Source organism: Acanthisitta chloris, unplaced genomic scaffold (assembly GCF_000695815.1).
Source record: "Acanthisitta chloris isolate BGI_N310 unplaced genomic scaffold, ASM69581v1 scaffold15419, whole genome shotgun sequence".
Classification (NCBI taxonomy): domain Eukaryota; kingdom Metazoa; phylum Chordata; class Aves; order Passeriformes; family Acanthisittidae; genus Acanthisitta; species Acanthisitta chloris.
Genome location: NW_008692151.1, coordinates 3,510 through 17,728, shown reverse-complemented (window position 1 = coordinate 17,728; position 14,219 = coordinate 3,510). Strand labels below are relative to the sequence as shown.

The 14,219-nt window shown below is 40.1% G+C and overlaps 1 protein-coding gene across 1 annotated transcript in view; it reads left to right on the top strand.

The window, feature by feature from the left end:
• Positions 1-13,865, top strand: part of EML1 (echinoderm microtubule associated protein like 1) — a 54,225-nt gene extending 40,360 nt beyond the window's left edge. Inside the window, exons 12-21 of the mRNA XM_009082546.1 lie at positions 876-1,030; positions 2,447-2,572; positions 2,835-2,966; positions 3,576-3,643; positions 5,966-6,054; positions 6,583-6,680; positions 6,806-6,893; positions 7,084-7,179; positions 12,506-12,636; positions 13,444-13,865. Coding sequence (XP_009080794.1) covers positions 876-1,030; positions 2,447-2,572; positions 2,835-2,966; positions 3,576-3,643; positions 5,966-6,054; positions 6,583-6,680; positions 6,806-6,893; positions 7,084-7,179; positions 12,506-12,636; positions 13,444-13,569 — 1,109 coding nt within the window. The 3' untranslated portion in view covers positions 13,570-13,865. The remainder of the gene's footprint in view (positions 1-875; positions 1,031-2,446; positions 2,573-2,834; positions 2,967-3,575; positions 3,644-5,965; positions 6,055-6,582; positions 6,681-6,805; positions 6,894-7,083; positions 7,180-12,505; positions 12,637-13,443) is intronic.
• The last annotated feature ends 354 nt before the right edge of the window (positions 13,866-14,219 follow it).

Sequence of the window (14,219 nt, the reverse complement as noted above, 5' to 3'; positions counted from 1 at the left end):
AAATATTGTCCTTGTTTTTGTTTCTTGGTACAGTGTACTTGCTGTGTGTTCACTGCTGTTGACTCAGAGCTCTGTGTCCACCAGGTCAGAGTTTTCTTAGCAAAAACTCTGAATAGAAATCAGTTGTACCTGAGCCATTATATCCATCGATGTGGATGGAAGCAAATGGGATTTATAAAAGTAAAGGCAGTTGGTTCTTCCTAATTTGCATCAGGCCCTCACTTGTGCTAAACAACAAGTTAGCCAAGCTTTGATGCAAGGGGCACATTTCACTACTCATCATTTCTTTATACTTCATAATAGTAATGGTTCATCAAAGATATTTAATATCATGTATTCAATTTTGAAGGTGTTTTGAGTCTGAAGAAGTGTTTGAACAAGCCAAGTTCATCAATAAAGAAGTACAGGCTCTTTTGGAGAGTGATTCAGCTCCTTCTGCCAGATGTACAACAACCTCTAGCTTAGTTAGGGTTTGGTGCAGGTTCAGTGTCTGGAGGCTATGAAATATCCTTGGAGGATAACCAGGACTGGGTTATGGTTTCTCTGTTGATAAGGTATGTAGTGCTACTGCAGGTCAAATGTGTCAAATGATTTAGCTTAAACCCCCATGAAAGGTTTAAATGAGCCTGTTTTACTTTGTGTTCAAGCTGAGCTATGTACACATTTCATTTTTGAGATGGGAGAATATATCATGAAATGTATTAATTGAGCCTCTGTGGGTCTGTGTGTTTTAACCCAGCACTCCATGCCCACTGTTAACATTGCTTAGATATAATCTTTGATGGATAATAGAGAAATAGAGAAAAAAAAACCTGGGAGAAATGGAGCTATTAATCTGAGTATTTCAATAGTGCTGTTTTTCTCCTCCTGTCCAGGTACCAACAGGATAAGCCATGCAGTGCAGGGGGCACACGAGGGTGGAATATTCGCGCTGTGTATGCTGCGAGATGGCACCTTGGTGTCAGGAGGTGGAAAAGACCGAAAGCTGATATCTTGGAATGGAAATTACCAAAAAATTCACAAGACTGAGGTGATATTGCCTGTCTTGAAATTACTCTGCTACTCAAAATGCAGTTCTGAACACCAGTTTTTTGATTTTTTTTTTTTATGGATGTGTATTCTGTGGGAAAGCAAATCAGTGGTAAAATGCAATATCATTTGAGTCATCAGGTAATTCCTGTGATTGCCTGTGAATTCTTTAGCATAGTATTTCCTTTTTAAGTTCTATGGTAACTGGAAGACAAATCTTGCCTTCATATCTTCCATATTATTTCTTCCTTTCTTTGTAGGAGCTGCAATTAGTTGTTAGGAGCTGCAGTGGCAGGACAGGAGGCAATAGGTAGAAATTGAAGGAGGGGAAATTTAGGTTAGATATTAAGAAAAAGTTCTTCCCTGTGAGGGTGGTGAGACACTGTCCCAGGTTGCCCAGAGAGGCTGTGGCTGCCCCAACCCTGGCAGTGTTCACAGCCAGGTTGGATGAGCCTTGAGCAGCCTGCTGTGGTGGGAGGTGTCCCTGCCCAGGGGTCTATAATATTCGTTCCAACCCCTAAATTTCTATGTTGATTCCATGATGATGATCATGACATGAGATCATTTTTACCTTCAGAGTATTCCAGTGTTAAAAGGTTTTTGTACTTTCCCCTTTCTCAAAATGATGTGAGGATTTTGGGGGGAGAGTGTTAGTACTTTAAAGTTTTTCATTCATTTCTTGGTTGATGTTGGATTTGTTTGCATATGATAAAAAAAATCTGAAAATTAATCAAGTTGCAATGTAGGAACTTAAAGGATTCAAGCAGAATTTGGACAGAACTACAGAACTGTTTAGGTAATGAATGTAAGAGCAATCAATCAGCACAAAACTCTGAGGAGGGTTTAAACTCTACTACATAATATGAAATGTTGCAAATATATGTGCAACTGGAATGTCATGTCTGGTTTTGTATTTCAGTTTTAAACACAGCACAGGGTGCATGGTTGTCATTGTGCTGTGGTGTCCTTCTTTTCTCTGATTTGCTCATAGTTTGGCATTCTTTGTTATTGTACATCTTCCCTTGAACTTTATAGTAGAGATTTGCACTGACTTTCAGAATCAAGGCTGCAGTTAAAGAAACATTCATTGCAAGGGAGTGCTCTTGAGTAGAAATGCTTAGTCTGATATCACAGCAGCAATCAAATATGATTGAGTTAGCACAGCGTGAAGGAACTTTTTCTGTTTGTTGAAATACTTGGGTTGTCTGCACAAATGGACAATGTCTTGTACTGTTATAAAAACAGTTACTGAGCTGATATAAGTTGTTCTAAAGTTTTGCAAGTCAACACACAGGAATCTATTTCATTTCTTCTCTGTGCATCTATGAAACACATTTGCTAGGCCATATGTCTTTAAAAATAGCAATGCTTGACAAATTGTCTGACTTATCTTTCTTTTTGTCCGTTATGACCACAGATTCCAGAGCAGTTTGGTCCAATCAGAACAGTAGCAGAGGGAAAAGGGGACGTTGTATTAATAGGAACCACTAGAAACTTCGTCCTACAGGGCACGCTATCAGGAGATTTTTTCCCAATTACCCAGGTGAGCTGGGGTTGCCTTAGAAGAACATTTCTCAATGTGTAATCGCAGTGAAGGTATTGCTTAAAGTTAAGTTTCATATATGTGCATGTTTGATTTATTATTACAGTACTTTGGCAATAAATAATGTTGTAAATATCTATTTCTCTATGCCAACATATGTTTGTAGTGCTTTAATATTTAGTTTGGTCATTGTAATACTGTTTGAACATGTTTAGTTTGGATGGTTTGAATTTCTTTTCAAGAAACATTTCTGCTTGTGTAGGGTCACACTGATGAGCTTTGGGGACTTGCAGTCCATTCCTCTAAACCTCAGTTCTTCACGTGTGGACATGACAAACACATTACTCTCTGGGATGCTACCACTCATAATCCTATCTGGAACAAGATTATAGAGGTATGAATTTATTAAGCACAGCTCTCCTGTTATAGCAATTCTCTGTTAGTCTGGGTTTTCTTAAGATTATTGATTAAAAATATTTTAAAGTAGTAACTTGAAAAAAAATCATAATTTTTTCCATTTGATTATAAACATAAAACTCTTAAACATAAAACTCTTAAAACCAAGAATTTATACTCTTAGGTTACATGGATCTATGTGTTGTATCATACAGAAGTGTACAGTGCTGTTGGCATCTATATTTTTTTGCTAGGAAGAGAACCACAAATACAAGACTAGTAATACTGATCAGGACTGGTACTACTCCCCCTATCTTCAGCATGATAGTCAGAATTCAGAAGGAAAAGAATGTTGTGTAGATGTTATTGTTTTCTATAGTTATTTTTTAGATAGTAAAGAAAAGAAAACAGTGGCCTTGTATAGAGGAAAAAAAATATACTGCATAATATTTCAATTGGTTAAAAATGGGGTTTTCCCCATTAAGTTTGTATTGAAAAGAAAAAAAATCAACAAGAGACTTACTGTGCTCACAATTAAATTGTGTTTCTGTTATAACTTCATAGCTTGAACTGGTAAAAAAGTGTGTTTCTTTCTGCAACATTTCAGGATCCAGCACAGTCTTCAGGTTTTCATCCCTCAGCATCTGTCGTTGCAGTAGGGACACTGACTGGAAGGTAAGATGCACAGAGCTACACCTTGGGCACCAATAAATCCTGATTTTTACACCCCATATCTAAGTTCATGTTCTTGTTTTGCAGATGTATGCAATACATATCTTCATTCCCTACTGATTTTTATTGAGTTTCAGATGAAGTTTATTTGTATTGCCTTAGAGCCTAGAAACCCTAGACTTGGGCCAGCACCTTGTGTTTGCTTAGTGTTGCATGAAGAGAGAGATGATTTCTCCTCTAGGAGAGCAGCAATCTAAGAGCAGTGGGAGGAGGTGGGAAAGGTCTACAGAGAGACCTGGGCCAACTCAATTAGTGGCTGAGGACAACTGCATGAGGGTTAGTAAGGCTCAGTGCTGGTCCTGTCCTTGGGACACAACAGCCCATGGAGCTCCAGGCTGGGGGAGCAGTGGATTGAGTGTTGTTGGTCACAAAGGAACATGTGCTGTGGAAAATACAAGCACATCCATACACAAGGCAGAGAATGAACAAACAAGTGTCAGTGCAGAACAGGTGATGAACAACCTATAATAAAGTATCATGAGTTACTCTAATGCTTAGGTGTTTCATAAAGACACTTATTTGAATCTATGGCAATTTTGGCTTCCTTCCTATGTATTGAATGTTGCGTTTTTCTTTGCATTTCTCATCTATGCAAAAGCTGTAAACAGATGTCTTTAAATCAAAGAGAAAGATAAAGGTCAGCTTTCATATTTCCTTATCAAAACTGCCTACAGGTTAATAATTCTTGTTTTCTTTTAATGATGGTCTCTTCTGTCGTGTCTGCAGGGAGAGGACTAGAGGGAATGGCCTTGAGCTGAGACAGGGCAGAGTCAGACTGGATGTAAGGAGAAATGTTTTCTCTGTGAGAGTGTTCAGGCACTGGGATACTGCCCAGGGAGGTGGTAGAGTCACCATCCCTGGAGGTGTTGAAGAGGTGTCTGGATCTGGCACTGGAGGATCTGGTTTAGGGTTTAGGGGTTCCAGCAGTGACAGGTTAATGGTTGGACTTGATAATCTTAGAGGTCTCCTCCAACCTTGATGGTTCTGTGACTCTATGATTCTATGAGGTGGATTTAGAGAGCGCAGGAAGTCTGGGTTAGCAGTGAGACCAGGCATGGGCAGTGGCATAAATGGTAAAGCTTTGTGTCCATCAGGGCAAAGGAGAGGCTGAAGGAGGAGTCTGAGATCGTGACTTGACTCTGTGGATAGGGACAGAGATTTTCTCTTTGGCCTTTAGGGCAACGTGGAGGAAATCACATGGAAAAAATTTTGTGTGTTGGAAAACATAGCGAGTGGTTCGCGATCCCTAATGCAGTGACAACCAGAGGCTGTAACAAAAATTTGGCCAATGTTCCACTGTGCTAGACATAGTGTAAAAATGCCTATTAAGAGACTTACTCTGTGTGAAGAGTGTAAGGCATAAACAAGACAGAAAACTGAGGTGAAGAGTAACATCTCCATTTTGCATGGTAGATTGAGCCCTCAGTCATGCAGGCACCAGTGACAGACTCTGGGTTATCCTTGGGTGTCTGTCACAGGAGGAAGTGCTTTTCCCTAACTTCATCCTCTCCTTAGTGTCACTTGAGGGCAGACTTGGCTGTCGGTCTTGAAAACAGTTCCACTTAACTGAGAACATATAGGAAGCTGGTAGGTTGTGAGCCAAGGTTCTTTCAGATTGCATATCAACCCTAAAGAAAGGATTTACTTTTGTTACTAAATGAAGTAAATCCAAAGGAGAAGCTTCGAGGGAAATCTTTTCTTTGTCTTTAGTAATCTCATGCAAGCATTGAAATGCAGATTTTATCTTTGTCCTTTCTACACATTTCCACAAGTTAAATTTCAGTTCATTGAAATAAATTCATTAAATTACAAAAAAAATTATGAATTAGTTCACTTCAAAGTAAACCAATGAATATATCTAATTCTTCTATCAAAAGAGAATGGACCTGATTCTTGCATATGTTTTCCTTTGCATAGAATTTCATGTAGGCATTGATTTAAACATCAGCATAGCACAGAGGAGGGACATTAAAAAGGGTCATTGTATGTAGTGTTTACTTCATGCATGACACAGAGTAAAACACACAAAAGTCTGAAGATTTATCTCCGGTTCAACACCTGATGATTTTTCTGGTTAAAAACCATGGGAAAGAAACTATCCTTGTGTTCAAGTCAAAATAGACAAAATGTGTACCAGTTGCTGTTTTTCTTTTCTTGGTGTAAAACTTATGCTATTTTGACAGAAAAAAAGTTGGTCAAGCTTACAGTAAATTTCAATCCCTTATGGAGTGATTTTTTATTCGCCTCTTTCTGTATTTACAACAGGTGGTTTGTGTTTGACACAGAAACAAAAGACTTGGTCACTGTACACACAGATGGAAACGAACAGCTGTCTGTAATGCGTTACTCACCAGGTTTGAGAACGTTTATTCACTGGGGAAAAAAAAAAAGGCGTTGAAGTTCTCTGTTAAATTAGGGGTTGGTTTGTTTCAAATTCATTTCCCGCTTGCCATACTGAAGTTGAAAATAAATATGCCATGAAACATTGGCAAGACTGGCTGGGTGGTGCCCTAAGCTCTAGTTTTCTTTTCCCTGCCTCCCTCCCCCACATGTTCATTATGGTTTCGCTGCAAAGAAAAAAAAAAGAGGATTTAACTGCAGAGGTTGTTGCAGTCAGGTTAGCCCTAAATGGACTGTAGCTGCTCCCAGAAGTGTGGTATGGTTTTAACACCAATATTTGCTGTAGAAACTTGCTGTTTTGTAGTCTTGAGACATGCATCAATCTGCAGCTGAGAAAGAAAAAACAGAATTTCATTTTCTCTTTTTTTTTTTTAATCAAGGCCTTTAAGAACAGTTCCTCCTGTCTGTGACATACTAGCTTTGCAAAATTAGCCTAAGTTCTTTCTTACAGGAATAATTTCAGTTCACTTCTGTGTTTATAGATGGAAACTTCTTGGCAATAGGTTCCCATGACAACTGTATTTATATATATGGTGTAAGTGAAAATGGAAGAAAGTACACTAGAATTGGCAAATGTTCAGTAAGTAACCTTTTTTTCTCCTAGTTCAATATTGACAACTGAAGTGTGTTTTGTAACACTGTACTAATACTGTCACACTGAGACATGCTGTTAGTGCAGTTAACATAATATTTTTCTCTTTGTAGGGTCATTCCAGCTTCATTACTCATCTGGATTGGTCTGTTAATTCACAGTATCTTGTGTCTAATTCAGGAGACTATGAAATCTTATACTGTGAGTAAGAATTATATTTAGGCCTTTTGTGCAAAGTTCAGTCTAACACAGATTTAAAATTCAAATGAGACCACACAACTGCCAAGTTCCACCATATGTTTTAGTTCATCTGGTGCAATCAGAAATCTATACAATTTAAGAATTAAAAATGTTATCATGTGTTTGGTTTTTGGTTTTGGTTTTTTTGTAGGGATTCCCTCTGCTTGTAAACAAGTCGTGAGTGTTGAAACAACTAGAGATATAGAATGGGCCACTTACACCTGTACTTTAGGATTCCATGTCTTTGGTAAGTATATTTCCTCTTACAAGCTCTTACCATTCTTTTATTAACAAACACTTGGGTTGCCAACTTTTGCTTATGAAACATGACTATTCATAATTCAGGGAAAAATACAGAACTTCTGTCATGCCATTTTTATTACAATCTGTCTTCTTATCTCAATCCAGAAAGACTCTGATTTAATATTCTTCCTAGCTTCAAGTACAAATATTAAATTGCGGCATAAGTGGGAGGCAAGGAAGAAATCACACTCTGCCCTTTCTGTCACACTGGAACTGTTTCTTTCCATTTTTCACTTAAAGTACCAGTTCTATGGAATTATCATTTATCTAGGCAGGTACTGGGTCAAATCCCCTTACTAGAACTCATTTCATTTGCTCTAGTTACTGTGCAAACACTAAATGGATCACAGTCTTCCTCATCAAGAACTTACCATGTATTTTGATACAATCTGTAGCAATTAAATTAGGTGAAAGGAATCAAAGAAGAAAAATGTCACAAAAATCAGTGTGGTTTCCATAGGACTTCTCTTTTGTCAGTTTTGAAGGATCCACTTTCCTCAGTGTACTCTGAAGCTTTGAACTCATTCCATGAGGTGTGCAGAACTAAACAACTCATTACAAAAACTGAGTATGAGAAGGTTCAAGTTCTTGAGTCCTCAGAGAAAATGGGAAGCTGTGGTAGAAGTTCAGAGAAGAGTCTGGTTTAGCATAAGCAGTAATGAAGGAAGATTTGCACACACATTTCAGATAGAATAGATGCAGTGATGTGTTTGAAAGCAGCCAGAAAGGACATGTTTTCTGAGCCTGAAGATGGCATGGCAGGAGCAGTATGCTGGGAAAACACAGTCAGATTTTCTGTCATTTAACTGACAGGCAGTGCTTGGGAATCACCACAGCATGCAGATTGAGTAAAAGGGGGGAAATCCTGCAAGATTGGCTGCATGTTAACAGAATGTGTGTCTCATATGAGGGATGGAAGCCCTTATGGAACTATTAACATATTTCTGGGGTTTGAGCACACCTGACATGTAGTTACAGAGCTGCAATGTCTTTGCATTTAGCATCACAGGTTGGGATACTCTGAGATACTAAAGACTTTATGGGAGTATTCCTTATTTTCTAGTTCTGATTCATTCAAAATGTAGTGCTAATAGTGTATGGGCCTGTCACACCTGAGAGAGGTTTTCCCCATCCCTTGCAGCAGAGCAGCTTTTGGAGACAGACCATGGGGCAAAACAATCTGCTGAGAGGGGAGAAGAGGCAAATCTGCTAAGCCTAAGGTGTTAAAAAACCCCAATGCTTATTTCTTTTTTAAAATTTCTTTAATAAAAGACTTACTACAATCTGATGATAAACCCAGTTAGTGTCAGTAATGAAAGGATAAGACCTCTGCTTTCAGTAGGGAAGGAGTAGGTTGGAAAGTTGACATAAGTCAGATATGGCAGTCAGTGTCAGGACCTGAGGGAATGGGCTGAAATTGTGTCAGGGGAGGGTTAGGCTGGAGATTAGCAAATGGTTCTTCTTTCCCCAGAGGTGTTTGGGCACTGAACAGCTCCCCAGGGCAGTGTCACAGCCCCAAGGCTGACAGAGCTCCAGAGGTGTTTGGCCAATGCTCTCAGGCACAGGGTGTGATTGTCAGGGATGTCTGTGCAGGGCAGGAGTTGGACTGGATGATCCTCAAGGGTCCCTTCCAACTCTGATTATTCTGTGATTCTGTGATCTGAGTGTGATGAACCTTGTTGTACCTGAAAAAAACAACTGGGTAGCATAATCTTGAGGCCACTAGGACCTATTTGCAGGACCTCACAGGAAACAGGCAAAGTACTGAAAAAAATGGAGAAGAATGAATGCAGTATCTGTAGGATCATGCATCTGCCTTCAAAGTCTATATGGAGAGGATGAAGTGCAAAGTTAGTGGCTAGAATAATAAATTGAAGAAGCTCATAAATTATAAACTGGAAACCAGTCTGTTAATGCTGGAAATCACTCTAGTATTCAGTGCTCTGGGGCCTCAGAGCAGCCTGGATGAACAGTCTGTATATGCTTGCTGGGATTGCCCCACTGAACACAGATGCAGCAATCACAGTATCTAGGATGTGAGGCTTCTAGTATATTGATTTTTCAGTAGCTACTGACTGCCTGAAACTAGGAGTATTTTCTCACTCTGATTGAACCACATAAAAATCACAAACATTGCATAGCACTCACAGATCAGCATAACCAATGCAGGGGGGGAATGAACATTGGTCTGTTGAACACCTGTCCTCAAGCATGGGAACAGATTAGTCAGCCTGGAACTGTTTAGTGATGATTCAACTGCAAATCAACAGCATGTAAAGGGAGTGTGTTTGAGGGAGGGTAATTTAGTGGTACAAACACATGTAAATGTGAAGGAGCAAAGACTTGAAAACATGCTCTTTCAAGGGCCTTGTGCTGCTGGACACACAACCTAGGCACCACTTCACAGTACATGCCCAATTTGGGGAAAATTGGTGCTTGAAGTGAAGGACAGGAACAGAAGAAATAGAAGGTGCTATGCAAAACCTGACAACATTGTAAGCAAAGCAGAGCTCAGACTGGTTGGGTTCAAAACTGACCTGAACACTGTAAACTAAATGTTTGTTTGTTTGAATGTATTTATTAATAGCATACATGATAAATCAGCAAGTATCATTTGGAGGAGGCATGAAGCTGCAGGATTAGCAAGTTGTCTTGAGAAACAGAGGAACAGTATGAAAAAAGGAGGCAATTCAATTGAGCCGAAGAGCAGATTCCACACTGGTATGGGAGAACCCAGTTATACAAATAGCAAAGAGATGAAAGCAGGCAGGAGAGCAGATCTGCACAGAAAGATCAGATTACTCTTGCATGCAAACTGAGCATGAGTCAACAGCATTATGCTGTTGTAGGGAATGCAGATGCATTAGTGGGATGTGTAATGAAAAGGATGCCATGCGAAATGTGAAGCATTTATCAGTATCTGCTGCAGGCACAGCTGGAGTAGCTGCTTCTGGTTTTCACACATTGGACCAACAGATAATGTGCTGACTAGCAAGAATAATTATCCATCTAAATATTGTTCTGGGAGAAGAGATGTAATGAATGGATTTTAGAGAACGGGAGGGGAAAAAAAGCATGGCATCAATCTTCAAATGAGACAATGGTCTCTTTACATGTCTGCAGAGGATGGGGGGAAAAAAGGACTAATTTTTCAGCAAGAGGGATTAAATTTACATATTCAGAAAATCTGGCACTGGGGTAAATTTTGAAAGAGCAGAGTTTCAAAGAAAAACTCTTCTATGATCCTTTCCCCATTTCAGAGTGGCAGTCTTGGTTCTTTAACCACTTCCTTTAGGATTTATCTCCAGCTTTTCATGGTGACCTCTTGGGAAGACTCCTGCCTCTTCTCAGCTAGCATTTGATATTCATGCAGCCTCCTTTTTGTCAAATCAGATATTTAAAACAGCTCTTCTGTGTCTCTTTGTGCTACATTTTCATAATTGTTCATCAGAAAGGAACTTGGGAATGCTAGTGGACAGTGTCTCAGTGTGAGCCAACAGTGTGCACAGGTGGCCAAGGAGGCCAAGGGCATCTTGTCCTGGCTCCAGCAGAGTGTGGCAGCAGGACTAGGGCAGTGTCATCCCCCTGCACTGGGCACTGGGGAGGTCCCAGCTCAGTGCTGTGCTCAGCTTTGGGCACTCACTGCCCAAAGGACATTGAGGCACTGGAGCGAGTCCAGCCAAGGGCAACAAGGGCAGAAAAAGTCTGGAAAACATGTCATATGAGGAAGGTCTGAGGGAATGGGGTTTGTTTATCCTTGAGAAGAGGCTCAGGGATGACCTCATGGCTCTCTGCAGCTCCCTGCCAGGGCTGGAGAGAGGTGTGGGATGTGTGTCCTGCCAGGGCTGCAGGGAGAGGACTAGAGGGAATGGCCTTGAGCTGAGCCAGGGCAGAGTCAGATTGGATGTGAGGAGAAATGTTTTCCCTGTCAGGGTGTTCAGGCACTGGGATATTGCCCAGGTAGGTGGTGGAGTCACCATCCCTGGAAGTGTTGAAGAGGTGTCTGGATGTGGCACTGGAGGATCTGGTTTAGGGTTTAGGGGTTCCAGCAGTGACAGGTTAATGGTTGGACTTGATCTTGGAGGTCTCCTCCAGCCTTGATGGTTCTATAGCTGCACAAGTAGCAATTATCGTGTTTCCTCTTTGCACATTCCATTTCCTTGGGCCTGTTTTTTACCATCCCTGATCTAGCAGAGGTGTTTCTACACAAGTTTGGAATGTTAAGGGCCACCTACAAATCAGTGCTTTGTATTTTATTTACAGCAGCCTGTAATTCCTTATAAAGACATGGAATCACCTCCTTGTAGTGCTGTTGAATTGCCATGCAATGATACAGACTGTATTTGGGCAGAATTACATGTGGATCTAGCTGTTCCCACAGTGCAGGGCAGGTGCCCACTTGGGTGTTACAAGGAGCCCAAAGAAGGAGAAACTGGAGTGGGACTGAAGATGTCAGTAGTCTCTGAAAGTTGGGTATGGTTTTTGTTGAGTAGGGATTAAATAAAATCTGAATGATGAAAATCATTTTTAAAAAGCCCACACTGCTTCACACAAAACCCTGAAATGTCATTAACTGGATGGATTTTAGTACAGTTGCAGTTTACTACAGGAAAGTATTCAGAGGCTCTAAAGATGTGGTGCACAGGTTTGGTCCTTGCACTGATGACACTATGGTTTAATTTTAGAACACCACTTTGTGCAAGAACAGCAAGGAGGAGAGTACATGAAGATGGGGGAGAATTACTTGCAGTAGAACAAAGGCATTAAAAAGCTTTATAGCATGTTCAGTTTGTTTTCAAAGCATCTATTAAGTACTAAAGAATAATTTAAACTATATAAGATCTTGTTTCATAGTTTTTGGACTTCAGTGGTATGAAGAACGTGTGTGGAATCATGTGTACAACGGGTGGGTTTTTTACACTACAGAGTTAGCTCATACATAAACTGAAGGGAAAATAAAAGCAGTAACTGTTATTTTTCTATGTAAGCATAAGAAAATTCTTTCAGGCTCAGACACATGACTCTAATTCAGCAGAATTCTTTTTTTAGAGTAAAAAGCAGTTTGCTGACTAGAAGAAATAAAGTTTGTTTATGTGCTTGATTTCCTATCAGGATTTTGCCTTTAGCTGGTACTGAACTACATCCTGACTCAGATGAAGTTATTTTTATAGTGTTTTCTTTGAACAAGTAATCCTTTATCAATATTTTAACAGAAACTTAAACTGTCACTTCCATTATTAAACCCTTTAATTAGTCCCTCTGTGTTTCAGGTGTATGGCCTGAAGGTTCAGATGGAACAGATATCAACGCTGTGTGTCGGTCACATGGGAGAAAACTGTTATCCACAGGGGATGACTTTGGCAAAGTACATCTCTTCTCATATCCATGTTCACAGTTTAGGGTAAGGTATTGCCCAACAATTTGCTCCTCTGAGTTGCACAAATGCATTAAGGAGAAAAGATTGCCCAGGGGGATGGTGGAGTCACCATCCCTGGAGGTGTTGAAGAGGCATCTGGATCTGGCACTGGAGGATCTAGTTTAGGGTTTAGGGGTTCCAGCAGTGACAGGTTAATGGTTGGACTTGATTATCTTAGAGGTCTCCTCCAACCTTGATGATCCTATGATTCTATAATTTTATGAAATGCTGTTTTCCTATGTACTAAAAACCCAAACACACCAAAGAAAAAGGAAGAATATTTATATGTCTAAGGGATTTATTTAAGGTTGACTGAGGCAACAGTTACATCTCTGCGTGGAGACCTCACAGCAACTTTTCAACATCTGAAGGGCCTACAAGGAGCTAGAGAGGGACTCTGTGTTAGGAACTGCAGTGACAGGACAAGGGGAAACTGAAGGAGGGAAAGTCTAGGTTGGGAGGAAAAAGATTTTTACTCTAAGGGTGGTGAGACACTGTCCCAGGTTGCCCAGGGAGGCTGTGGCTGCCCCAACCCTGGCAGTGTTCAAGGCCAGGATGGATGAAGCCTTGAGCAACCTGATCTAGTGAGATGTCCCTGTCCATAGCAGGGAGTTGGGACTAGATGATCTGTAAGGTCCATTCCAACCCATAAACTCTATAATTCTATGATTTGAAAGTTAATTTTGCATTAAAATACTCTCAGAGAATGATGTGGTGCCTTGGTTTCATGGCCATGTGAATGTTGCAAGGATGTTTTTATGACAGCTCATCTTCTAACATGGTGTTTTCCAGGCTCCAAGCCATGTGTATGGTGGACACAGCAGTCACGTAACTAACGTTGATTTTCTCTGTGAAGACACCCACCTCATCTCCACAGGTGGCAAAGACACAAGCATTATGCAGTGGCGAGTCATTTGAAGGCAACATCAGAGTGAACATACACAGTTGAGTTGACCATGCACAGAACTGATGTATAAACTGTATATTTAAAACTTAACAGTATGTTTGCAGTTTAGCCTGGTCACTGTGATTTTTATTTTTTTTTTGTTTAAAAAATTCTTACAAACCTCAGGAAAATGAAGCCCTGTGCTGGTTACCTTACTCAGTCTAGTGATTTGTTTTTTCATTGTGTCACACCTTAAGAATGATCATTCTCTATTGTACAATATCCAATGCAGTACAAGTTTAACATAAGAAACATGGCTTGACAGTTTTGCAATACAGTGGTATCAGCAGAATGTGACTATCTTAAATGTTTTTTATAAACACTGCTCAACTGGTCACAAAAATGCCTTTCAAAGACTGTACATATGTGCTTATTTGTTTCACTATCTACAGTTTGTACTGTATATCTACTTACTTAGAAAAATCTATGACAATGTCAAGGTACTGAACTGTTTCTGATGGAGGATGAGGAATAGATACAGAAAGGATAAACTGCAATGTAAGGTGCAAAAATTAGTGTTCTAAACCTGAAAATGTGAATGCTGGTAAATATGCATTCTCTTGGGAACAGCACCCCATGGGTATCAGCCATGAGGAGTTGTGTTCCCTCTCAAGTGAAACAG